This window comes from Ctenopharyngodon idella, chromosome 24 (genome assembly GCF_019924925.1).
Source record: "Ctenopharyngodon idella isolate HZGC_01 chromosome 24, HZGC01, whole genome shotgun sequence".
NCBI classification, from domain to species: Eukaryota; Metazoa; Chordata; class Actinopteri; order Cypriniformes; family Xenocyprididae; genus Ctenopharyngodon; species Ctenopharyngodon idella.
This window is the reverse complement of record NC_067243.1, coordinates 20,490,906-20,518,869: the sequence shown is the minus strand read 5'-3', so window position 1 is coordinate 20,518,869 and position 27,964 is coordinate 20,490,906. Positions and strand designations below refer to the sequence as shown.

At 37.0% G+C, this 27,964-nt stretch overlaps 1 protein-coding gene across 1 annotated transcript; it reads right to left on the bottom strand.

Moving 5' to 3' along the window:
* Window positions 1–6: 6 nt before the first annotated feature.
* cep152 (centrosomal protein 152) lies at window positions 7–27,304 on the bottom strand. The gene is made up of 28 exons (XM_051885091.1): window positions 27,209–27,304; window positions 19,208–19,317; window positions 18,523–18,580; window positions 18,117–18,434; window positions 17,876–18,038; window positions 17,235–17,375; window positions 14,777–14,916; window positions 14,447–14,647; window positions 14,113–14,260; window positions 12,405–12,496; window positions 12,140–12,303; window positions 11,855–12,047; window positions 11,661–11,774; window positions 10,005–10,135; window positions 9,783–9,911; window positions 9,547–9,682; window positions 9,218–9,403; window positions 8,686–8,958; window positions 6,493–6,633; window positions 6,051–6,406; window positions 4,914–5,115; window positions 4,669–4,732; window positions 4,434–4,589; window positions 3,217–3,310; window positions 3,031–3,113; window positions 2,485–2,641; window positions 2,304–2,410; window positions 7–993 (listed from the first exon to the last, which is right to left on the bottom strand). The coding sequence occupies exons 1-28, from the start codon at window positions 27,293–27,295 to the stop codon at window positions 200–202; spliced, it is 4,938 nt and encodes a 1,645-aa protein (XP_051741051.1). The 5' UTR covers window positions 27,296–27,304; the 3' UTR covers window positions 7–199.
* Between the last annotated feature and the right edge of the window lie 660 nt (window positions 27,305–27,964).

The window sequence follows — 27,964 nt, the reverse complement described above, 5'->3', positions numbered from 1 at the left end:
AAATAATCAGTTTAATTAATGCAAAACTAGGTTGCTTTATTAAGTTAAAAGGTAAAAGTTCATGCACTGACAGCACAACTGTTAAGACGAGTACAAAAGACATTTGGCTCAAACAAGTAAAAAACACATTGCACAAGGTTAACTCTTAAACTCTTTCATATACAAAGAATGTTTGCACAGGCACAAACAAATCGAAATTTCATTTCTGAAGCAGTGCCAACGGGCTGTCGAACCCACTGTCCTGCTGATGCACTTTCATCTCTGAAAATAAGCTCTTTGGACACATTTTCCTGACACCATGTCCCTCAGATCCAGGGACTGGCTCTCTGTGTTTATTTGTTCTTCTGTCCACACACACGCTGGGTTTCGAGTAAGACTCAGGTTGAACAATCTCCTTGTATATCGTAACATCAGAGTTATCACCGATGGAGCTTCCAAAGTCCAACCCACCCAAGGAGGGGCCGTACATTGAGAACGGCTTCCCAGGCTCGGGATAGGAGGATGTCAGGTGAATGTTGTTCATGAAGTTGGAGCCGTTACTGGTTAAACTCCAGTCACTCTGACCTTCATCCCGAACAGGCGCTTCTTCAATCAGGAATGATTGGACGGCTGATGGTTCTGCTCTTCCGGACTCAAAGCCTTCCATGAACATTTCCCTGCTCTGCTTTCTCAGTGTGACATTAGGGGTCCTGACATCTCTGTTAAAAACACTATCATGTGCAAAGTGTGTGTGTTTCTGAGTTACCTGACCAACCGTAAGAGGGTCTTTAGATCCACTGATCACTGCTGATTTCAGGGAATCCGGTTCCAAGCCTTTAGGTTTGATACCTTTCTGTTTAGCTGTCATGGATGTATAATTTGTGTCCGTTAGGCTGCAGATCTGATGGATCCGTTTGTCCTTACCATCCTTGTGGGCTTCAGCTCCGTGTGACGCAGCACCCAACACTTTAGCAGGAGAACCATTGGTTTCAATGTCTGTTTTGTCTGATCCACCTAAGCAAAAATCAATTTTCACAGTATGAAGTACGATAAAAGTGCCATATCATGCTAAAACTTAAGACTTAAAGGTTAGTTATGTGAGATTTTTTGTTAAAATATGTTCTCTTAAAGCAGTGGTTCCCAAACACATCTTGGAGTCTCGACTAATGAGCTGATGATCTGAATCAGGTGCGTTTGATTAAGGAGACATGGAAAACATGCAATGTTGTGGAGGCTCCAGGAATGTGTTTGTGAACCCTTGCCTTAAAGGGATAGTTCACCCAAAAATGAAAATGTTGTCATCATTTACTTACCCTCAAGCTGTTCCAAACCTGTACGAGTTTCTTTCTCCCGTTGAACACAAAAGGTGATATTTTACAGAATGTTGGTAACCATAGACTTCCATAGCCATTGACTTCCATAATAGGAAAAAAATACTATCATCAGCTGTTTGATTACCAACATTCTTCAAAAAAACAAAAAATCATCTTTTGTGTTCAACAGGAGAAAGAAACTCATACAGGTTTGGAACAACTTGAGGGTGAGTAAATGATGACAACATTTTCATTTTTGGGTGAACTATCCCTTTAACCCAGTTTGTTGTTCATTGACTACTATTAGTATACCATTCACAGGTTTATCGCCCCCAAAAGTGTAAACATTAAGCCTTCCAGTTAACATCAAAACATTCACTCTAATTCACTCAGTTATGAGGCTATCAATCTCTTTCCATCTCAACCTATAGCGAGAGTTTGGGGGCGTGGCTACTGTAGCAGGCGGAGCCTGAGGCTGTTTAGCCGCAGTGGGACCATGACTGACACGTTGCATGGGAAAAGACATTCAGCTCCAGTTACCAAAATTAACTGCATTTAGACTTTCAAAGATTAAGCAGCTACAATGGACGATTCAGTACAGCACCCATTCAGAAAGATGTTCCACTTTATAACGTTTACTTTAATGGGTCCAGTGTAGACAGCCTCAAACACTTTTGGTGTGTCATTTCAAAAAATGAGCCCAGTGCAGCTACGTTGGATGGGTTTACTATAAGCGAGATACTCGTGTTCAGAATGTTACTCAGTTGCTTACTCATGTTACATAGCAACACAGCAAGAAGTATTTCCAATATGTTGGACCTTTTATTGAATGTAACCTGTTGAGACATGCCTTCACAAGCACCTGTAAGAGCTGTTTGTGCTGTTTGTTCGGGGGGGGTGCAACACACCAGAGGGGCGTTTGCAAAATATGCTTTATTTTTGTAATTCCGCTTGGTGCCACTAGTGTCACAGAAACAACATACATCACCTTTAACAGAGTTGAAAGTTTACCTTGAGAGTTCTGTGTTCTTGAAAGCTTGCGTTTGGCCACCGGTGTCTCGAGGACTTTGGCCATGGCGGCCAGTTTGCTAGCAGCATTTATGATTTTCTTCTCTGCTCTGGAGAAAGAAAAAGTGCAGAATGAAGAACAGACCAGAGAAAGAGAGAGGAGATCATCTGTGCGTCTCCATACCCTGCGGCCTGGCCTCCGTCTTCCAGCAGCTCCTGCAGACAGGTAAGGTAGTACCTGCGCATTCGTCTGGCCGTGTCCTGCCTTTCCCTCAGGACCTCAGTCCTGATCAGCTCTGCCGCCCGTTCTTTACTCTCCTGCAGGTAACGCAGCATGTCGCCTACAATCACACCGAAAAATTACGAAATAAAATCTGAGTTGAGGGAGCTAGTTTGTTAACCGTTAGCTTCAGTTTCAAAGTAATTAAACTGAAGACAAGCCCTTTTCTGAAGTAGTTAGCTACACTACAAGTACTTAAGAGTGCAAATATAATAGTAAAAATATCTGCATCATTTCTTATATAACAATTAATAAAATAAATATAATTTATCTAAACATCTTTTACTGTAAAATCTAGACCATTTTGAAAATAATTTAGTTGCATTGCTACAGTACTTTTTAAAATTTTTGTTGCTCCCCAACACTGGTCTTATTGAAGAACGTGGTTTTTAATTAAGAATAAAATGTGACGAGTTCTGTGAAAGATCTTTATAGAGGCCTTGCGCTCACCTCTGATTTTCTCCACTGCTTTCATGTATTGCTCCTTCATCTCCTCAAGACCTGCTTGAAGGTTCTGCTGGCTGACTGAACCGCTGAAACATTGATGAAGACTGTTACTGTCTAAGAGCCACTGTGCTTGTAGTCAATGATGTGCACTTATGAAAGAAATCAAACAAACTTGAAGTGTTTACAAACCTTGAAAGTGCTTCTGCATTCGAGGTTTGTTTCAGTTCCTCAAGGGCTTTGAGATGAGCCTGCTGCTCCTTCTGCAGGGCTGCCTCGTGCTCATCTGATTTGACAAGAAAAACAATGATTAAAAAAAAAAAGTCTTCTTGCTTCCTATGGGGGTCCATTTGTGCCAATCATAATATTATATTTTCCTCTTTTTCTCTCCTTCGCTCCCTGTCATTCTTACCCCTATTGACTGCTATTGGCCTGAGCAGCTGTCAATCATCATTAACCTGCGTGATGTACATCATTAACCACTGCTAATTAAGTTTCTTGCCAGAGTGAACAAGTGCTAGTCATCTTTAACTCTGACCTTGTTAGCTTTCGCTGTTGCTCGTTTAATCTAGACTAACTGGGACTAGTCACAACATGTGCATATTGTTGCCCTTTTGTTGGTTTGCCTGCTTCTACTGTTCTCCTCATTTGTTGGTTCTGTATATCACTACACAACACCCTTAGCAACCACTCTTAGCAACGTAAACATATGTTAGTTCTCATTGAAGCTTACTGTATTATGTAGAAGAGTATTGTGAGAAAGTTTGTAACCTGCATTCAGATTTAGCATTTTCCTTCAGGTCAGTCCTATGTTCATAATAAAAATCTGTTTACATGTCCGATGTATTATCTTGTCCTTTTAACAGTTAAGGGGTTTTCCCATGACTGACAGCGCTATCAAAGCATTTGTCAGTTGCGTCTTGTTCCGTGTTCACAACAATTCAGTCTTTTCAATATAAAAGTCTTCGCTACTGACTGACTGACACACTCGTAAAGACAGTCTTTGCCACCATCTAATGGCGTAATAATATAACTTCCGTTGCTGTTCACAATCAGGGACTATTTTTTTCCGGCGGAAGGAAGGCTTTTAGTAATTTTACTGCATGAAAGTTGTATTGATACATATTTTTTGGCTTTAATATTTGTATTGTGTGGTAACCGTTTTATAAAAGCAATAAGGTACTCGAGGCTAGTGCTGTATCGTGAATAATTCACGGCTGAAGGGGTTCACTCTGCTTCGCGTTGTGCCTAATTCACGATACAGCACAGCCTCTCGTGCCTTATTGCTTACTTATAATTTATAATTAATAATACCTGATTAATTGACCCAATTAATTAATTGTTATCTCAAAATGTTTAGCGAGAGGCATGTGTCCCCATAGTTTCTAACATTGAGAATCTCTTAGCACCTTTGATCTTCTGCAGGGTGCTTTTGTGCTCTCGTACAGTCTTCTGGAGCTGGCGGCAGGCCTTTTCTAGATGTCTCTGGAGCTCTTGATTCTTCTTCTGGAGTTTGGCCAGAGACTCAGAGCATTCCCCCTGCTTCCTCTGGGCCGTCAGACCTGCTGCAGGGTGAGGAACCGGTAAGGAGGGAAGAGGTGGTGACTCCAGCAGTGTGTGAGGTGTGTGAGCTGAGGGCCTTACCGATCTCTGCCTCGTGACACTCCTGGGTTTCCTTCAGCACACGTCTCAGCTTTTCTTCGCTGCTCTGAGGTGTGAGAGAAACAAAACATTTAATGCGTTTCTCTGGGTGGAGACTGATGATACAGAGACTGCATAAATATGGTTACTGTTTATGAGTAATAAAGACCAGGGAACCCTCTGGGTGTGGCCGTGTTCATTACAGTGATTTTGCATGATGGAATTTTTCTCACAAAGCAGCCATGCACCTTCTTCCACTCCTGCTTGGCTTGGTTGACACCTTGATTGAGTGATTCTCTGCAGATCTCCCAGACTCTGGACCGAATGGTTCCTGGCACACGGCTGAGCTTGTGTTCATCTGGACTGCCTCTCCTCTCCACTCCCTCCTGCAGCACCTCCTTTAGATCCACCAGCACCTCCTCCAGCACCCGCTGCCTCTCCTCCTGCAGTCTGCAAAACAACAGTCCTTTAAAATACAGTGTATACTCATAAGCTCATATTTGGAAGGTTTGTGTTCAGGAGTCGGATTTATCCCTTTATGCTCCAAGATTTTGCTTCTATTGATTAAAATAATTTTATAAAATAGCAGTAACAGTTTATATTTCAGTTTACATTCATGTACATCATTATTAAATTATTATAGAAATAAAAATGTATTTACATACACATTTCTGTTCAATTGTATTACAAATGTTATATAAATCCATTTCAAAATTAAGAATCTAAAAAGTATTGTAATATCAACGAACAGCAACATTAAATAAACAAATATTAAAGCCAACATTAAATTAAATATATATAAATAATATATATATAAAAAATTTTCATTCAACAGTTCTGCTCTGGCTTTATAGGTAATATTTTCATTGGAAAAACTGAGCAAAAGCAGACAATAATGTGTGTAAAATATAATGCAATATTAACTTCTTTATTTAACTTTTGTGTAAAATCAACATCACATTTGCACTCGTGCTGTTCAGGACAAAAACAGCACTTGTGTGATATTGTTACTTGTGTGATATTGCTTAACTATATCCTATGATATGAGACAAAAACTCATATGGGGCATTGTCCTGATATCTTGTATTTTAGGGTCATAAAACTGCATTCTATAGGCTCCATCATGCAGTGAGCTGTTGTCCTGCATCATGTTCTTTATCAATCAACTGTATAAAATGTAAGATGACCTGTAGGTCTGGACAGGGGTGGGTGCGTTTTTTAATGCATTATTTTTTCCCATAACTAATTAATTGAATTAACGCATTAAATCGACAGGGTGTTCTAGTTTGTTGCTCATTGGCTCATGTCAAAAGAGACTCACTTGAACAGCAATCTGTCCAAGCTTGCCTTAGCAAACCCTCGCTATTATGATGATAATTATGAACCTGATCTCTTGTCGACGCCTCCACTCCTGCTCCTTTTCCCTGAGGGTTTTCTGTAGCTCTGTGTCAGTTTGCTCCAGGTTCTGCTCTAGGACGGCTTGTAGTTTCTGCTTCTGCTCTCTCTGGAGCTGCGCCCTGAGGCGGGACATCTCCTCCTGCTTGTCCTCGATCCAAACGTCTCGGGCTGCAGCCAGCTCTGCTTTGATTAGAGCGCCCTGCTCCTGGGACAAGCGCTCCAGTCTGGTGCTGAGGGTGAGTGCTTCCTCCTGGAGCTCCCCGATTCTCCTGTTACACTGCTCCAGCTCAGTGCATTTGGTGCGGAGCGTGTCCTGCCACCTTTCCTCCACTGCCTTCACAGGCTGAAGACACCTGGGATTAGGAGGTGAGTGTTGAGCAACTCAGAGCAAAATTAAATATGAAGAAATCATTTTAGAATAATCACTACAACAAATACCTGTTCCTGGACATGCTGCTGTTGAAGTCGCTCCCATTCCTCTTTCTCCGTCTGCAGGCTGCTTTTGTATTCTGGGAGGGAAGTCAGGTCCTGGAGCCATCGAGAACGAGCCCTTGATAATGCACCTTCAACCTAGGAGAGGCAGAAAGGAAAAATTTTTTTTTTTTAAAGAAACAGTTTATTGAACCATTAGACAAAATCTAAAAGAAAGTTTGCATGTGTTTTTGATACATCAGGCTTTTATGGCTCATATAGTATGATATAGTGAGAATATCAAGCTCATACTCGAGGAGGGGAAAAACACCTCATCAGGCCTAAAAGGAGCAAAAATATGCAATTTGGTGCAGATTCTGATATTTATTAGGGCTGGGACAATAAATCGATGCATCGCGAATTGAGAAATGCTTCTGGATCAATTCTGAGATTTTCCGAATGCATCGCGATTCTCTCTCGAATCAATTCTGAGCTTAGTTTTTTACAGATGGCGGCACTGCGTGCTTTAGAAACAGCCGTACTCTGCTTGCCTCCAATTCCTTACACACACCGCTTGACCCTTTATAAAATAATCATTCATAAAGTTTGAAAAGGTCGAAGCGAATTACAAGGGTGTTTGCAGTGGGCTGTTTACATTAATCTCACATCATAAAAGCATTCTGAGGTCCAAGTACTTTCTCAGACTCTGCCGAATGCACAAGCGGTCTTCTTCATGAGCATTTGAGTGTGCGGTTAAAAATTAGCCTAGAGCGCCATCTGCTGTTAAAAACTAAGCTCAGAATTGATTCGAGAATCGCGATGCATTCGGAAAATCTCAGAATCGAGATGCACCAATTTATAATCCCAGCCCTAATATTTATACGGCAAAAGTAAGATGAAATTCTGATAGCTTGTAATGTAAATCAGTGAGATCTTTATAACAGTATAGCAGACAACTTCCATAAAATGCATATAAATATCAGTTGTCACTCCATATCTGCCAATAATATGTATTAGGATGATATTTAAAGTTAGTTTTATGATCAAAGCTCTGTAGTTTTTATTGTGGGGCCAAAAAAATATAATGCAATACAACACAACAATGATGGACAAATAAAAGTTCATCAAAAGCCTGATGTGTATATTTGATACTCACATTTTAACATGATTTTTCTAAAAATTATAAACCATCAATAAGATGACAGAAGGCATATAGAGGATTAATTTAGAGGCCTTATATATATTAGTATCATATTTGATACAAAAATGTCTATGTATATATATATATATTTTATATATATATAAAAAAAATCAGGGCTTGACATTAACGTTTTTGCTCACCAGCCACTGCAGCTAGTGGTTTTCGAAAATTACTATCCACTCAGCATTTTCACTGGCCACAATTTTGACATCAATATCATGGGGAAAAACTGTTAATTTTTATCATCTCATAATTTGGCAGCAGGTATATTAGGCTGCTGTCAATTTAAGACCTGACGCACAGATCCATTATACACTCTTTCTAAACTGTTTACGTTCACTTAAAACATAACTTAATGTGTTTACATAAATACTCGCCAAGACTGGCATTTTGACATTATTTTGTGTATTTGACTGTTTTAGTGCAATAAGCAGCGAAAAATAACTCAATTTAGTACTGAGTGGTGGCTTTATGTGTGCGCACATTGGGTGTAAACACAAAATCTGTGGGAATGAGTAAAATTATGCGCAATACGCGCAATCCCACACCGAAATTCAAGCCCTGTAACACCAACAATATTCATCCAGAGCAAATGAAACTAGTGAGTGAGGGGAGGCGGGTTTGTGTGTCAACTCACTGTTGGAGAGATGAGAGAGAGAGAAAGAGCAGCTGGTATCGTGTGTCTATTCTGTGGAAAATGAGTATTGAAGCATTTCAGATATTTCAGTATCAATATGTATCGAAAAATCTGTATTTTTGACAACTCTACATTGCACTTAGTTTATTATTTCAGATGCCTTTTTAAAAGACTACATTTGAAAAATGTATATTTAGGTTATACATACAGTAAATAAAAATTTTACCCGCCAAAGTGGCTAGTAGGAGTGACTGCATTACACGCCACTGCTGAAATCCACCCGCATTTGGCGGGTGTTAATGTCAAGCCCTGTATATATATAATATATGCAAATGTTAGTATTTTTATGTTAAGAGCTGGAAATGCGTCACACCTGGAGCGCCATGTCATCAGTGTGCTTTTGCTGCAGCTCTCTCTGAGCATGTCGTACTGCTTCCTCCACGGCTCTGGCCTGGGCGGACGCAGCCTCCTGCTGCAGGCTCTCTCTCTGAGCGCTGAGCCGGACCTCCAGGTCCTCTGCTGAAATCAGCCGCCCCGCCATCTCAGACGAGCTGGTCTGACATGCTCCCTCACGGGTGTCTGACTGTCTGGCCTTCCTGACTTCTTCCTCAGCTTCCTGTAACCTCTGAGCCCAGGACTTCTCCAACTAACAAAGACAGACAGATGGACAAACAAACAAAAACACACAAAAAAGAGACAGGTGAAACAAGTACAGCCAGATGAAATAAAAAGAAACAAATCAAATACGCAACAAAAGAGACAGATATGCAGAGAGGACAGACAAAGAGAAAATATAAGAGCATTTGTCCTGCATCTGAATGGCACAACAGTGGTATTTAGTAAGATCATGCTGGCTTGGCACAGAGTAGAAAGAACACTGATGTAAACAGCCAATCATCACTAACCGTCTCCTGCTCCTGCTGCCAGCTCTTCCTGGCCTCTTCCAGCTGCTCTCTGACCTGCAGCTCAATCTCAGCCTGTGTGTCTGTCTTCCACTGGGCTTTGAGCCGAGACACGTCCTCCTGATGCTGACACTCCAGTTCAGCCCTCAGTCTCTCCAGAACACCCTCACTCTCCTCTCGCTTCCTTAACTGGAACACCAACAAACATGATCAAATAATAACGTCTCACACTGACAGACTTTTGACTCTCAGAAGAGACTAATATAATAAATAACCAAATAAATAGATTCATAAATAAATACATACATACATATTCAGCATCTAGTGCTCACCTCAATTTCTTTCAATCTCTTCTCTTCTTCAAGCTTGTTTTGGAGATTTTCCTCCAGCTTGTCCTTCTCTTTGCAAACAGAAATGTAGCACTCCTGCACAGCTAACACCTCCTGACTGAGATCAGCCAGCTTTGACCTGTGGATGGAGCCAGTGTTAATGAAAGTCAGCGCTTGTGCTACTGAGGGATGAAGTAATAGACTCGTTCTAGGTTAAAGGTGAAGGTGTAGTGCAGTACTGGAGCTGCTGGATGTGCTGCTGATGCTGGCTGGCGAGTTGCTCCATGTGAGCCGTGTGCTCTTGCGTGAGCTCCGCACGGACACGATTCACCACGTCATCCCTGTACTGCTGCTGCGTCCGCTCAGCCCTGCACACACAACACATTTCAGCCATGAACCAATGAGTCAAATTAACTTGATTCAGCACCGACCCCTCTTTGCAAAGTGAATGAATGTGTGACCTCTCTGCTGCTTCCTGTTTCTCCTGGTCCAGCTCCTGGATCATCTCTCTCATCTTGGTGCAGAGCTCAGAATTGGCTGCCTTCACCTTCTCTTCACTCTGCTTCAGCTCCTGATTCCTCTTCTCCAGAGCCTGCAGTTCACAATAGGGATCGGTCAGGATGGTGACTAGTCGTCCAACAACTAGTTAATTAAATAATGACTTCTTTTAGAACAATTACATCCAGACCAGTGTTACTGTAGTATTTTTTAAACTAGTATAGTCCTTATTAATATTTAGAATTAGATTTAATTTTTATTTTCAGTTTGCACATTAATTTTAATTTGAGTTTTAGTAATTTTTGTTTTTTTAGGTTTAATTTTTTTTTTAATTTCAGTTTTACTTTTAATGTCAGTACTTCAACAAACCTATTTTTGTTAGTTGCCAAGGCAACAATTCTAATTTTCATTTGTTTTTTTTTATTTAAATTTGTCATCTAATATTTGTTTTATATTATTTTTTTAAATTAACAAAAATGTTTTTAATAGTAGTTAAAGTTTTTGATTATTTTATACATTTTATCTACCATTAGAAGTTTGTTTTCTAAATAAATTTTTTATTGGATTTGATTTTTTTCCCTTAATTTAATTGATTATCATATTTTATATTTAATAAATATTTTTTATATATTTTTTTATATTTCTACTTAACTTCAATTTATTTTTTATCTAAATATTATCTAAACTTTTTTTTTATTAGATTTGATTTCTCAGTTCATTTATTTGATTTATTTTATTATTAATTTCTCACATTATTACTGATTATTTTTTATAAAATTAAATTTAGATTAAATTTATTATTTCAGTTTTAATATTTTTCATTCTTGAACTTAAACTAGAAAATTAGAAATGTTGCCATGGCAACTAACTGAAATAAAATTCATTTTAAATTCAAAATAGTAGTCTATAATATAGATGTTACCTATAATATACGATATTATCTGAAAATATAATATTATCTAAAATATATTATAGATAATATATTAAATATAATGTAAAATATATAAATATAATAAAATATAATACATTAATATAATATATTATCTATTATATAATATAAAATAATATAAAATATATGTTCATAATATATTATAGATAATATATTAAATATAATATAATATATAAATATAATTAAATATATAATATATTAACATAATATATTATCTGAAAACTTAAACAAGAAAATTAGAAATGTTGCCTTGGCAACTAACTGAAATAAAATTAATTTTAAGTTCAAAATGTTCATCTATAATATAATATATTATCTGAAAATATATTAAATATAATTTAAAATATATAAATATAATAAAGTATAACATGTAATATATAAATATAATATATTTACAATATATTATAGATATCTTAAATATAGTACAATATAATATAATATAATATAATATAATATAATCTGAAAACTTAATCTTGAAAATTAGAAATGTTGCCTTGGCAACTAACTAAAATAAAATTATTTTTTAAGTTCATCTATAATATAGATGTTATCAATAATAACATCTATTAAATTCAATAAATTATTTCAGTTATCAAAAGTTATTTTTAAGAGTTTTAGTTAACAATAACAGCAATGATCCAGACAGGAAAGTCCCCAAATGAACTCTGACCTCCACTCTCTCCTGCAGGACCTGCCGCTCCTCCTGCAGTCTGATGAGGTCTTTGTGAGGGGCGGCAGTCACGTGAGAGGCTTCCAGGTGTTTCTCCAAGCTGCTCTCCCTCACCTGTAGTAAACGCAGAAGGTGTGAGTTTAGGATCTTCCACAGCAGACCGAGCACAGAGTTTGATTTGCTGTAGGTCAGACCTTCGAGTCTCGTGCGATCTTCTCAGCCTGCTCTAGCTGCGTCTGCAGCTGCTCTGCTCTGGTCTGGGAGCGTCGCAGCTCCTCCTGCAGCTCAGAGATCTTCAGCCGCTTGGCCTTCAGGTGACTGAGGCAGCGCTGCAACTCGCTCTTCAGCTCTCGGTTGGAGTCTCCTGCTTCTGCAATGTGAGGTGTGCTGGAAAGTGTGTAGCAAAGTAATGATTATCAGAAGTTTGAAATTATGAACATGTTACAATGCAGCAACGCAGTTTGGATTATTATCGTTACTTGTGGATGCGTCCATTTCTCCACTTGGACTTCTTGATCCCCAGGTCCATGTAGGACTCAGACAGATGGTTCTCCCAGTCTCCATTAGGCTCTAATGAAAGGGCTCCATGTTTAATGGCAGACTCGTACAGATTTATCTGTTCCTTTAGTTCAGTCAGCTCGTCCTGTTGAGAGAAGAAACACATGGGCTCTGTTTGAAGCCGTATCAAGGACAGCTTTAATGTTTCCTGTTGAAATCCTGTCAAACAGCAGTGGACTGACTGACCTGCAGGGCTTTGTTGATGTCTTCACTGATGGTGCGAGCAGACTGGGACTGCTGAAGCTTCATCTGTAGCTGGCTCATCTCTTGTACAGAGCCTGCAGAGGACAAAAGAAGATTTGAGAAAATGGTAACCAGCACAAAGGACACAAATCTTCATCAGTGCATTCATTAAGGGGACATTGAAAATATGATTTTATTTCTTCATTTAAAACAAAAGCTTCATGAAACCTTCTAAAATGATTTCTGTGGAAAAATAAAATGGCACAGCAGTACAGAAAATATGGACCCTTTGAAAATAAGAAGTAAAAATAAATAAATATAAAAAGAATTTAGATAAAATTAAAGAAATTAACTGTTTAATTATATTATAATACTTATTTTTAAATATAATATTTGCAATAAAATATTTTACTTGACAAATTAAATAGCAACAACACAAACATAATATTTCAAATACTTGATATTTAAAAAAATATTTAAGTAGAAACATAAGTAAAAAACAAAAAATGAAATAAGTAAAGATCAAAAATAAAAAAAATGATAACATGTATATTTACAATATAATACTTTAATTATAATAGTATTATAGTATAATATAATACTATAATTGTAATAATGATCATTTTAAAATATAAAATATAAAAATACTTATTATTAAACAACAGCAATAATAATAGTAATAATAATAATAATAATTATATAATAAAATATTTCAAATTATTTTTAAGGGTAACATAAGAAAAGTTAAATAAATGTATTAAGATGCATATATTTTAATTGTAATACTTATTTTTAAATATAATCACATTTGTTTTTTATTCTTAAATAATAATAATAATAATAATATAAAATATTTCAAATATGTATTTTTTAAAGAGAACATAAGAGGACAAATATATATCAAAGTAAAAGAAAAACTATATTGTTTATTTTTTGTACTTGAATTATCATTTTAAAATATAAAGTATAATAGTTGTAATAAAACTTTATACTTGATTTTTTATTATAAAATATTATTTTAAATAATTATTTTAAGGGTAACATAAGAAAAGTTAAAATAAATGTAAAAAGTAATAGATTTAATGTATTAAAATGTGTATATCTTAATTACAATACTTATTTTTAAATATAATAATTGCATTAAAACTTTATTCTTAAATAATAATAATAATATAAAATATTTCAAATATGTATATTTTTAAAAAAGAACATAAGAGGAAGATAATATATATATCAAAGTAAAAGAAAAAAATAGATAAATTGTTTAATTTTTAGTTTAATATACTTGAATTATCATTTTAAAATATAAGAAAATAATATTTGTAATACAATATTATACTTGATTTTATTATTATAAATAATAATAGTAATAATTATTATTATTATTATGTAGGATTATTTAATTGTAATAATAATGCATATGTAATGATAATAATAATAATAATAATAATAATAATAATAATAAATAGGATTTTATGTAATCATAAGACAATTTGAAGAAACCCAACCAAAGAGCACCTTCTGGTAAGTTAAATAAATGAAAGTGAAGGTTCGCAGATTCTCAATGTGTATTTGAGTCATTGTAGTTTAGCTGTAAGGCTTAAACTGTTTTAAATGCAAGAGAAAAAGATTACCGGCCCATACGATTACCCATGAGACTCCAGCAATCCCAACAGTCAACATAAACAGAAGCACGTGGGATGCCACATACCAGTGTGGAGTAGTTTGGCACACTGCTGCTGGCTCTCCTCCAGGCGCTGAGTGAGGGTGTTGATAACAGCGGCTCTGTCCACCTGATCCTCTTCCCTCTGACGCTCCAGCTGCCGGACCTGATCCAGCAAACGCTGGCCTGCCTCAGCCTGATAAACACACAAACACAGTCACACACACACACACAGTCACACACACACACAGTCACACACACACAGTCACACACAGTCAAAAAAACACAGTGACAAACACAGGCCTGTACTGCCCTCTGTTGAATACCGCCTGTAAGGGGTTAATTTGAGCTCAGGAATAATTCATATCTACATATCCCTGACCTGCTCATTCAGACTCTGTGATTGTGCATCTAGTTTCTGCTGAAGAGTGAGCAGTCTGGCTTCATACTGCTCCCGGATGGCGGTTGTGTCCCTATCGTGCTGCTCACGTGTTCGCGTCAGAGTGTCCGAGCGACACAGCTCCATCATCTGCTGCTTCATGCTGTCCATCGCCGCCTCGGCCACACGCTGCTGCTTTACGCTCTGTGTACGCACACATTTCCTCTCTTACAAGGGTTATCACACAGCGTTTTACTGCTCTGCACTATTTTAACAAGCCCCAAATGCACGATTTTACTTTGACTTACTCATCCTGAAATCATGAACTCGTACCTCTTGCTCTCTGTCTGTGAGAGACTGAATCTGTTTCTCCAGAGATCTGATTCTCCCCTGCAGTTGAGCTTCTCTCTCTTTCGCCTCCTCTACCAGAGCGCTGGACTCCTTCAGTGACACCGTCAGTCCGTCCTTCTCATCTTGATGAAAAGAAACAGTATTAAAATGAGATGAGACCCACACTTATAACACATTCTAGGAACCAAACTTTGGTAATATGTTAAGACTTTCAAAACTTTCACATTAAGACTATCAAATTTTTTATTTTTTTTCCCTACATTTTTAGTCACCATGAAATCAAAATTTAAACTTCTTGTTTTTGTATGGAATATTGCAGCATTTGTTATAAATGATTTATCCGTGGACATCATTATTTTTTTTAATTCATGTGTCCTCACAATCTTCAATCAAAATAACTTCCCCTCCCTCTTGCAGCATCATCTCTTCTCTTCTCTGATGACGTGTTTACTGGCGTGAGGGCGGGGCAACCTGTCACTCACATGAGATCTACCAATAGCAAACCACAACCATCCAATCAACTCCTGACAGATAGAATCAAGTCCCGCCCTACATTATTCTTGTTCGAGAAGCTGGTTTCATTCAGATATACGTAACAATAGCAAAGAATATAGAAGTTGACCGATACATCGGTTTTGCAGATTCATCGGCACCAATAACCAATTTTTTTAATCTATTGGTTATCAGCAATAATCCACACCGATAACCAATTTTTGAATCTATCGGTTATCGGAAATAATCCACACTGATAACCGATAGATTAAAAAAAATTGTTATCGGCAATAATCCACACCGATAACCAATTTTTTTAATCTATCCGTTATAGGCAATAATCCACACCGATAACCAATTTTTTTTTAATCTATCGGTTATAGGCAATAATCCACAGCGATAACCAATTTTTTTTAACTATCGGTTAACAATAGTTTTTCCCAGTTGCGTCCCTTGCAGGAGCGGCTGAGAAGGGTCCGCTGTCATTATACAGTACGAGAGCGGCCTCTAGAAGTGAAATACAAAAAACATCTCTGACGCCTTGTGGTGTAAATGTAAATGATGTAAATCAGATGTAAATTTACAACAACAATGAAAAGGTATGGATACAGTACACAACAGAATGTCATATTTTAAAATAATTAATTTGTTGACTAGATGTTGCATTAGTAAAGACTGAGAGGACGTTAACATTAGAAGCAATTAGAACAATGTGACAAAAATACACACAAATCCAAAACAAATGTTTAAATGTCATGATTATTACGGTCTATTTGCATTAGTTTATATCCAGCTGGACACGTTTATGCATTCGTTAGCCAGCTAAGTTGCATATTTAAAGCAAGTGATGTGTGAATGCCAATTAATATGTTCATATGCAGAAAAGAGAAACATAAATCAGGAAGGCATCTGATTCCAATTACATTTTTTATCCTCAATCAATGTAATACATATTTTGTTATTTTGACTAGAGCAAGAAGAACTGTATATATACATACAATTTCAAAGCAATGGTTCTAGTCAGGCCTGGTTCTACGTGCTAAGCACCCTCCAAAAGCAAGAGCACCCTCAGTTGATAATGTAATAATATTATATTGGCAAAACAGATTTGGCAAAAGCTCCAGTGCTTATTTGTGTTTGCGCTCTGGACAGCATCAAAGGTTTCTATTTACAACGTGTTTTTGCAGCAATGAGCAAAGAAGCCAATCACAGACATATTAGTTGATCCCTTGAATGCAACAGTCAATTGGAGGTGTTTAAAGGGTTAGTTCACCCAAAAATGAAAATTATCCCACAATTTACTCACCCTCAAGCCAACCTAGGTGTATAAGACTTTCTTCTTACAGCCAAACACAATTAGAGTTAGAGTTATATTAAAAAAATATCCTGGCTCTTCACAGCTTTGTAATGGCATCGAATAGCCCCCGAGTTTTTGAAGCTCTAAAAAGCACATCCATCCATCATAAAAATAATCCATACGGCTCCAGGGGTTAATAAAGGCCTTCTGAAGTGAAGCAATAGGTTTTTGTAAGAAAAATATCCATATTTATAACTTTATAAACTAGAATCACTGGCTTCCGGCAACAGGCGTACTCTGGTTCATGAGAGAGTTGAGTTCCAGCGGAAGGGTGACATCTGACCCGACGTATGATGTTGGACGTAAGCTTTTTCATACAGACAGTATTAGAGAAGTTGAGCGGTGGTGTGACTGTGTGAACAGGATATCCCGAAACTCAAATTCTCAAAACTGGCCATGGCAGAAAACAAAAAACAAAACTATGTCTATCGACAGTGACGTTCATTTTTATTCGGGTAGCAGGGCCTACTGTGATCCTGTAGCCCAGGGGCCTCTGGTTATCTAAAGGCGCAGCTGATTATAATGGCTAATACCTTTTTGAAACTAACATTTCAGAGCTGAATTTAAAACAGTTAATCTTATTAATCTGACCTTTGACGATGGCGAACTGGTGCTCCAGATATCTCATCCTCCTCCTGCAGTCCTCTAGTTTCTGTTCCAGCTCCTCGATCTGTCTGGATTGAGCTCGGTTTAAAATCTGTAGCTGCGCCATCTGCTGACCTTCTGCTGTATCTGAACAACATTCATACAACACACTTCAATATCCTAAAATACTACTAACATACTCATTACAAATATGTTTTCAATCAATTTTAGATTATATCAATTATACTACAGGTTAAAAAGTTTGGGGTCAGTAAGATTATTTAAAAGAAATTAATGCTGTAATTCATCAAAAGTGATAGTAAAGACATTAACATTGTTACAAAAGATTTCTATCTCAAATAAATCGGTTTCCACAAAAAAACTAAGCAGCAAAAATGGTTTTCAACATGTGCCTTGAGCAGCAAATAAGCATATTAGAATGAATTCTGAAGGATCATGTGACACTGAAGACTGGAGAAATGATGCTGAAAATTCAGATTTGACATAACAGTAATAATATTTCACAATATTGCTGTTTTTACTGTATCAAATAAATGAAGCCTTGGCAAGCAGAAGAGGCTTCTTTCAAAAACATTACATCTTACCGACCCCAAACTTTTGAATGGTAGTGTATAACAGTATCTCACTCTGTGTTGAGTCCAGGAAGTCCCTCTGAAGCTGGTCAAAGTGTCCATTCTGACCGGTCACTTGAGGACTGAACATCTTCGGCTGATTTGAAGGTTGATGTGGTTGGTAACTGGCCTTGTAGTGGTCAGTGGGTTTGTTCCCAGCTCCTCCATTATCAAAAACCTTCAACAAATGTGCAAAATTATTAAATAGGCATACAATTTTTAATAAATGAAGTAAAGATAGGCTGCAGACATTCACCTGAAAGTGGTTTCTGTTGGTATGGGCCTCGTCTCCATGGTAACCTGCCCCATGATGAAGAGCATTATGGGTGTACGCATCCTGCTCCGCCCCATCCCCAGTGGAGAAGTCAGTGCCGTGGGACTCGTCCGTGCCTGCAGATGAGTGTGCGTAGTCTCCACTCTGGTACTGGTAAATCTGTCCGTTCTGCGGGTCCCAGCCGGAGGGTAAATGTTCTGTCCCGGGCTGGAGGTGATGAGGGTGACCATTGGTCTGAGACGTGTGACTCCTATAACTGTAGTCCTCATGATAAGATCCTTGATCATACTCTTCATATTGCTGTAACACAAGCAAGAAAAACGAACTTGTTATAGTATATTAAATGCACCAGCCGTAATTTAGTTTTAAATGAAACAGATGAACTCACTTCCTCATGGGAAGGTCTTGGAGGCTCCCATTGTGGCACATTCCAGGCTTGCTGTGGTCTGAAAGACAAACAGACAACCAAATACATTTATGTATTAATCAGTGTACACGTGTTTTTATTCAGGCTACACACAAGAAGATCTAACAGTTTGAACTGCCAAAGTTTATGTGGTTTGTTTCAGTAAATGTTTATATATTAAAAATGTGTGTTTTCTGAATGCCGAAAGTTATACTTTTAATTATTAGACAGAACTGTTAAGGTGATGATACACAGGGCAACTTTTTGAGCAATGTTGCGGGGCAATTTTGCCAAGCGATGTTGTTGTCAGCACTTTACTATTATGAATGGGCAACAAATTTCTCTCTAGATATCCAGATAGAAATTTGTTGCCCATTCTCAATGGGAAAGTGCCCAAGCAACATCTTTCGGCAACATTGCCCAGCAACATTGCTCAAAAAGTTGCCCTGTGTATCATCACCTTTACACAACAACAGTAAACTAATGAAGACGGAGAATGGGAGCTCTTGTGTGTCTGCGCTCAGCCGCTGGAACAAAATAAAAGTCCTGCTTCCGACACGTATCGGCCAAACTGAAAAATGTATTGGCCGATGCTGATAATTTAAAAAAATAATATCAGCCTTGGTGATATATCAGTGAAGCACTAGTTTTGGTATGTATAGTGTACCTGTTGTTGTCTTCTGGGTGACTGCAGGTGGAGCGCTCGAGCTCAGGTGAGGGGCAGTCGCCACTGTCATCCAGCATATCATCAGGGAGATCAGTCAGGAGCTTGTGGAGCTAAAACAAGTAACCAATCATTCAGAACCATAGCCACCCCAAACTTTTTCTCCTCTGCCAGGCTGTTAAGGCACAAGATCTTCTTGGGTCTACTTGGATGTGAAAACCCAAGGACTGACCAGGATATTAGTATGATATTGCTATTAGTAGCTTTGAAAATAACTGATAATGACTTGCAGACACCTGAATTCTTTTAAAATATATTAACTTTCCTTTATTCGTTTAACAATATTTCATTATTTAACTGGAGTGTCTATTTGCACTAAGTGTACATAGCCTGTCTTGTTGGCAAAGGCTATTTACAGTAACTCTGTCCACCAAAGTCTGTTTGGGCCATACAAGATTTAAAAAGACGCACGCCACTCAGCGTCTTCAGTGGCGTAGACCGTAGGGAGTGTGTCTTGTGGAAGTAGCTTTTGACACAATCGACCAGAGTTCAAATCCGCCTGTTGCCGAACTCGTTTTTCTCCCTTTTCCCCCCATCACATATCAGATCGGAAAGGCATTTATTTTCAATAAAAATGTGTGCCTAACAATTGTTTATTGGGTAGGGTTAGGGGTGTAGGGAGGGCTTTATTGTCCCAATAAGGTGGCATCTATTTAATAATTTTAATAAATATAATCATTTACACTATGTTATTATTGCATCCTGTTAATGTACAACAATACTGAGGTGTAAATAATATCTGCCACTATTTAAAAGCATAAATAGCATCTAACAATTATTTGCACTTATCGCAAAGAACTGCTATTTTTATATTGTATAAATAGAATATATCGCTATTGTCACTTAGTGTAAATAGCATCTGTTGCACTTAATGCAAATAGCCGCTGCCTTATTTAAAACCAAATACACATCAATAACTCTATGACAATGTAATTATGCCCCTTCATCTCGTCGTTTGGTCCAGATAAATTGTTTATTAAACTGTTGTGTAAAATCAATATTGCATTTGCAATCGTGCTGATATTTGGATAAAAAAGAAACCCTGCACACTTTGTGTGATTGCTTAACTATATCATATGATATAAATATAGCCTAAAAGACAAATAGTCATACAGGGGCATTTTTACTGCACTCTAAATGCGCACACGCAACAGTCTAACCTAAACCGGTACGGCTACATCATGCAGTGTATGAAACACATTTTAGCCTCAGTTTACACAAATTAACAATCAGGAATAAATAAATAAAACAGTAAGTAAATATTATATAAACAAATATTTTAATATGCTGATTTGATACTCAGTTATTGTTGGAAACAGTTGTGCTGCTTAACATTTTTTTGGAACCTGCGATACTTTTTTCAGGATTCATTGATGAATAAAAAGTTAAAAAGAACAGCATTTATTCAAAATAAAAATCTTTTCTAACAATATCACTTTAATATCACTTTTTATCAATTTCACACATCCTTGCTGAATAAAAGCATTAATTTCTTTCAAAAATTATATATTGTTACAAAAGATTTCTATTTTAAATAAATGCTGTTCTTTACATTTTTTATTCAAAGAATTCTGAAAAAAAAGTATCACAGGTTATAAAAAATATTAAGCAGCACAACTGTTTCCAACACTGATAATTGAGCATCAAAGAAATTAGCATCTTAGAATGATTTCTGAAGGATCATGTGACACTGAAGACTGAAGTAATGATGCTGACAATTCAGCTTTGCATCGCAGAAATAAATTATATTTTAACGTATATTAAAATAGAAAGCCATTATTTTATATTGTGGTTATATTTCACAATATTATTGTTTTTTCTGTATTTTTGATCAAATGTGTATGTTATGGACTGGGGGAATGCACAGTGCATGCAGGGGGTGTGGCCTCAATAGCCCTGCAGTAAGTAGTGTGCTGTGTGAATGTCAGGGTAAAAATTCAACTGAAATTGCATTAAATCTGGTTGTTTTAACCAAAATTATGCTGCAAGATGTTTTTTTTCAACTACATTTAAAGTACCCTGTTATAGGCTAACCTGCAACTTTGCAAATTCCCTGTTTATTCCCATTAATTCCCATATATTCCCGTTAATTCCTCCAAAGGCAGCATTTTCCAGTTTTCGGACGCAACCAAGGTCTTACTAGACATACTAGAAACTAATGAGCGTCACCTGTGCGCCACACCTGGTCTCGAGTCCCACGGAGGCGCTCCGGAAGGATAAAAGGAGGAGTGAGGACAGTGAAGGACAAGAGAGGTCCAGGCCTGGGACATTATGTTGTTGTTTTGTTTTAGTTTAAGCAATGTTTGTGTTTATTTCATCATTAAAATTACGTTGAACGTTCGCTGGTTCCCGCCTCTTTCTTCCATGAACTTTAAACATTGCTACAGTCAATTACATTTCCTATTAATTATATTTTATTAATGTTAAACTCAAAGTGTAAAATAAGGGCTTGATTGAAGCTCTCTCATTTGATCATTAATCATTAAGCTGTAATAAGGACAAATAATAAAATTCTGACCAATTAATTATTTTCATGTTATGGCTGATAATAAATTTTTTTTTCTTTTTCTGCATCTCTAAAAAAAGTTGTCAACAACTAATACACAAGACTATATTAAGCCCATCTCTTGGGGAATGTAATTTTAAACATTATCATTTTCCTCAATTCAACATTGAGTTTAAAGGGAAACACACTGAAACTATGAGAAATGAAACAATCATGTTCAAGCAACCGATTCACTGCAGGTCCCGTAGCAACCGTTTACAAAAACACACCCGCCCGGTTACAGACATGCTGAACTCTCACACAAACACCAACACATGGCCCTGAGGTATCTTAAAGGAGCCTCGCACGCTTAACTTTCAGCAACTCCAATATCATTCACTTCATGATAAAACAGATCAGAGGACAGACAGTCAAACTCACCCTCCATAACTCCTGCTGGATGACTCTCACATCCCGAAACGTTCCCTCGGAAACAAAACTTTCCAGCATTTACACTCCTCTTGGACTCAGAGACATACTGAAGGACTATTGTGTGCAATGCTGGATTTCAGCAGCGTGAGTCATAGGAGTAAAGAAAGCAGAAAATGAGGAACTAAGCAATCCTCATTTGTCCAGGCTGAGGTCGGCCCATTGTGGGGGTCAGAATATACGTTTCAGTTAACTGGAGCAGAAACATTCCTCCTCTGACGGACCAAAAAGACAAACAGCCTGTGAAAATGACAGTGCATGTGATGCACATCAAAATGGTCACCATTCACCTCATACTGTTATTTTATGATTCTAGTCCATATGGAAAGTGCCTACAATTGATCGCTCCATTCAGAGCAAACGTTTACCCAGAGATAGACTCATTTGAAGATCTAATGATCTCTCAGTAAAGAGCTGTGAGTATGTAGGGCAGTGGAAACACAAACACACCTGACTGCATTGCACTTGCACCAATGACAGCCAATGTTCATTCATACAGCTGATAGCTGTAAGGTGAGTCAGAACACATACGTTTCTGATTGGAGAAGACCTGCCTTTTAAAAACAAACACACTTACTGCATGTGACCGAAAACAGAAGAATCTTTAACTACTAATATGAATAACCATGACAAAGTCTTATTCAACAAATGTGAGTGACTTGACCACATGTACAGGTAAAAGTCTGCTGTAAGGTCCTATTTTTTGCTAACGCTGAGAAAAAAAAAAAAAAAAAAAAAACATTCACAAGAAAAACACTAAAACTAAATGTTCCATTTCTTACAGCACTTATTAATGGTTACAGTGCATGCAGGCCATATCACAGAAGGACTTGATTAGTAATCACCATTATAGTTCCCAATATTCAAGACACACGAAAATTCTTAAATATCTGTTAGCTTTGAGGTTTTTTCTAAAAGCTGACAAAAGAACTTTTAACAGATATAAAAATGAATAATGTGTTTGCATTCCAGAAACTAAGGTATTCATGACATCGTATTGTGTTCAGGGGCATTTGTCTAATAAGATTTCAGTCTATTACAAAGACTTCAGATTTTGGCCTAGGATCAGTGGAATCTTTTAGGATTCTCAAAAAGTAGTTGAAGCACAGCATGTGCAATCAATACTTTACATGTGAAGTACAGACAGACATTAACAGACTGAAAGATGAACTGTTTATTAATCCCATGTGGAATCACAGGCAGGGTTCCCGCTCTTTCATGAATACCAGATTCAAGGACTTTTTAAAGTACCGTTTATTTTATATCAAGCACCTATCAGATTCACACCTCAACATATGGAGCGTCATGAAAGATGTCTTACAGTACTTAACATTTTAAACTTCAATTATTTTATTTTATATATAACAATTTATATTTTAACAATTATTCCACACTAGTTTTGGTTTTCAGTTTTTATGAATCATTACATGAATAATAATAATAATATAGAGAGAATATTATAAAAATAAATTTTGCAACTGAGTAAAAAAAAAAAAAAGAAAAAAAAAAGGGATTATATGGATTGTAATTGTGGCTCATAAAGTCAGTATACAATATGATATAGATATAAACTTGCAATTCTGAGAAAAAAAAAATCAGAATTGCAATTTATATCTCACAATTCTGACTTTATAAGTCACAATTGTGGCTTTATATCATGCAAGTTTGACTTTGTTACTCGCAATTTAGGGTAGAGTAGCTTGTTAAAGCTACTGTATTAAAGAAATTGAAAAAAAAAAAAAAAAAAAGGAAATTCTGTTATCATTTACTCACCGTAGTTGTTTTAAACCTAAATACATTTCTTTCTTCTGTTAAACATACAAGATTTTTTTGAAGAATGTGGGTAACCAAACAGTTGCTGGTCCTCAGTGAGTTCCAAAGTAGGAAAGAAAATACTATGGATGTCAATGGGTACTAGCAAATGTTTGGTTACCCACATTCTTCAAAATATGTTCTTTTGTGTTCAGCACAAGACAGAAATTAATACAGGTTTGGAACAACTGTAGAGTGAGTAAATAAAGACAGTTTTCATTTTTGGTTAAACTATAGGCCTACCTTTAAGGACAAGTCGCAGCATGTGCCCTTTAGGTTCATGCACGCCTCTAATTTATTGACACTCATTCGATTTTCTCTCAACTGATTACTTTTACTTTACACTTAACCGACGGTGTAAACCTTGTGTGTATTTGACAGTATTAACAGAGTAAGATGCGAATGATAACTTTGTCCAGTAAATGCAGTGTTTGACAGAGTGTGCGCGCTTCGGGTGTACCCGCTCAGAAAAGCGCGTCACTGTCAGACCAGCACGCGGATAAAACGTTTAACCGGAAAGGCTTTAAAACGCATGCAAATAATAAACTTTTGTGACTGAATAACTGCAGTGTTCCGTGGACCGTGAGTATAACTCTATTGCTGTGTTAACATGTGATGTGAATGTATGTCACTTTGTACTTCACAGAGACAGAGGTGCCAGGACTGCAACTGACAGAAAACACTATAGCACGATAAAACGATATTTCTTCAAAAGCAGATCGTAGAGATCTTTTAATCGTCCACGATCAAAATCGCACACCCCTAAGAATGTTCATTTCGTACACAGCAAGTGTCACAGCTCAATTGTCCAAACCCCGCCTAAAAAAGCAAGGGGAAGTACCACAATGGAAAACACTCGGACACCGATTGTAAAATAATATTCCAAAACAAATATAGTAGGACTAAGGAGGACATGTTATAATTTTCCCAAAATTTATTTCAAATTTAATTTAAGCACTTTCAAGGACCAATATCTGTTTTCAAGTACTTGAATTCATGTGTCTGAAATTCAAGCACTTTCAAGTACTTTCAAGGCGCGTGGGAACCCTGCACAGGAGTCTTTTTTCTGATTATTTTCTGAAAACAAAAAGTGAGTTGGACAGATAAAAGAAATAGACAAATGTTGGCACTTTTTAAAGGAACACTCCACTTTTTTTGAAAATAGGCTTAATTTCCAACTCCCCTAGAGTTAAACAGTTGAGTTTTACCGTTTTCGAATCCATTCAGCCGATCTCCGGGTCTGGCAGTATTACTTTTAGCATAGCTTAGCATAGATCATTGAATCTGATTAGACCGTTAGCATCTTGCTCAAAAATGACCAAAGAGTTGAGCCATAGCTCCTAGCCATATCGGCCTAGAAAATTGCAACTTTTCATTTTCTGTCGGTCTTAGTACACGATGTAACTACAGAAGAGACAAGTTTTAAATAGAAAAAATATTGAAACTCTTTGGTCATTTTTGAACGAGATGCTAACGGTCTAATCAGATTCAATGAACTATGCTAAGCTATGCTAAAAGTGGTACCGCCAGACCTGGAGATCGGCTGAATGGATTCGAAAACGGTGTTCCTTTAAATTGTTCATGCTTTTGTAAATCTTAATTATAACATAAAATGTTGAAGTTATGACACTAACTCTGCATCCGAAATCATGTACTGTCTGAGTATTGAACAGCCCCACGCCTTTTTTAAATAGCCAATAGAGTTTCATTTATATCACAGCTCGGCCAGAGCTGTTAAACTCAGTAAAACCTCTGTTTCCTTTTAATATCTAACCGCTTATCCTCCTAATCTCCTCTATATCACTTTAAAATATAGCATTCTTTGCAGAATTTAAATGGGTCTGATACCTTTCGTGGTCTGAGCCGACTCACGCACATGTACCGCTCTGTGCTCTCCTGTCCCTGGGCCAGAGCAGACTGTGCTCGCGCTGCGGCGGTTCTACTAAAGCTAAAATGGACTTCATTCGCGTCAATGGAAAGCATATTTACACTGTCTGAATTGTTCCCTGTTCTCTATATAGTGCACTATGTGCTATTCACCATGCAGAAACTAGTGAATGTGTGAACAAATGACTGATTTCAGCCGCAGCTTCAGTGTCTGTTGATAGTGTAGGAGGGGGCGGGACTTCAGATTCTAGAGAGCATTTGATTGGACAGAAGATTTGACGAGAAGCTGAAGTGCGATGTGATGTCATGAAAATCCGTGATTCATTTTAGCGGAAGTGAGAGACTGTAAGTTTTGAATGGTTATGTCTCCTAAATGCGAATTTTGTCATTGTTTTGGAACACACCAGCTTATTCATAACATTAAGGCTAACATATTCATACTAAAAGCTAAAAAACTTAAGTTTTGATTTCAGGGGGACTTTAAAATGAAAGCAGAACAAACATAAACAGAAATGTTTGGTCTGAGCTTGTTCAGTTTGTTTATGATCTGATGTCACTTTTATATTTTTAAGCTCTAAACAACAACAACAACGATAATAAAAATAAAAAGAATTACTTCAAGGTCACACACACATTTCTATATATATATATATATATATAATATATATATATATACACACATACATACATAATAACATTTAATATATATATATAAAATATATATATTAAATGTTATTTTATATATATATATATATATATATATATATATATATATATGTGTGTGTGACCTTGAAGTAATCAGATTACATTACTTTCATATTGTGGTACTTGGATTACATTACTGAATACTTTTTTTATGAAGTAATTTGTAATTGTAACGGAATACATTTTTAAAGTAACCCTCCCAAGCCTGTATATAGGTAGGGAAGTATTCGATTTCTGACACAGCATATTTATGAGACATAAAGACGAAACTATGACAGAAAAAGTCAGTTTCGACAGTAAGTCATAATTCCAACTTTATCTCATAATTTCACATGTTTATGGTGGAAATGGGCCTCACTGACAGGCTTAATTTCAAACTGTTAGACTTAGACTAATCTAATAGATTAAAATAATAAGTCTTTGATATTCCTGCATACATTTTATCTGATCTTTTTTTTTTTTGTCCAAGTATGCAGAGCAGCAGATGTGGTTTCACTACAGATGACAGATGCCAGTCTGGTGGGTGTGTTTGTGTATTTCTGTGAAATAACTAACTGGACAGATACCTCTTGTTCTCTGGCGTAGTCTTCCTGATCATACTCCTCTTCCTCCTGCTGGGTCTGTAAAGCAGCACTGTCAAAATCAATGGACATCCTGCTGACCTGAGAGGAGAAACAACACAGCTGAGACAGGAAATGACCAGCAATCGTATCCACCTACACCTCATTTAACCATACTTACTGATAAAAACGAGACCAACTGCTCTGTAAATATATTTGCTAGTACGTATGTAGCATCATAAAACATTGTTAATCCTATATACATACCGTTTCTCTGCAACCCATAACACATTATCCGCAATTTCGCAGGAGTAGCTCGTTCATTTAGCACTAGTTCACGAACTTCAGTATACAAACGGTATGAGTTTAAATAGTCTCTGCTTACCTTTGAAGCCTTTATAAAGTCGCCACAGTGCTACATTAACACAATAATCCAACATGAAATGCCTCTATGAGGAACATTACAGTGTCCCGGTGACTCGCAAGCTCATATCACAACAATATTGATATGAAATGACACGAGTATGATAAATAACCTGTCAGTGAATGTCTGTTCAGCCGTTACAGGTGGTAAAACTCGTTTAACGCTGCCTAAAACCGATATTACAGCAAATGTTTTGATGAAAGTGTATGTCCATTGAAACATGGCGCTCTAAACAGCGGCAAAAGTCCTGGATTCTGATTGGCTGACGGGAGGGGCGACGTCATATGAACGTTACAGCCGGCATATCATGTGTCAACCAAAATTATTCCTCTTTTTGA

Excerpts from the sequence above, each read along its gene's own strand:
- cep152 (XM_051885091.1), bottom strand. The coding sequence starts at position 27,295 with ATGTCCATTGATTTTGACAGTGCTGCTTTACAGACCCAGCAGGAGGAA. Across the intron at positions 6,634-8,685 it reads CTGATGACATGGCGCTCCAG|GTTGAAGGTGCATTATCAAG; the intron begins GTGTGACGCATT and ends TGCCTCTCCTAG. Across the intron at positions 2,642-3,030 it reads AGCAGTGGAGAAAATCAGAG|GCGACATGCTGCGTTACCTG; the intron begins GTGAGCGCAAGG and ends GTGTGATTGTAG.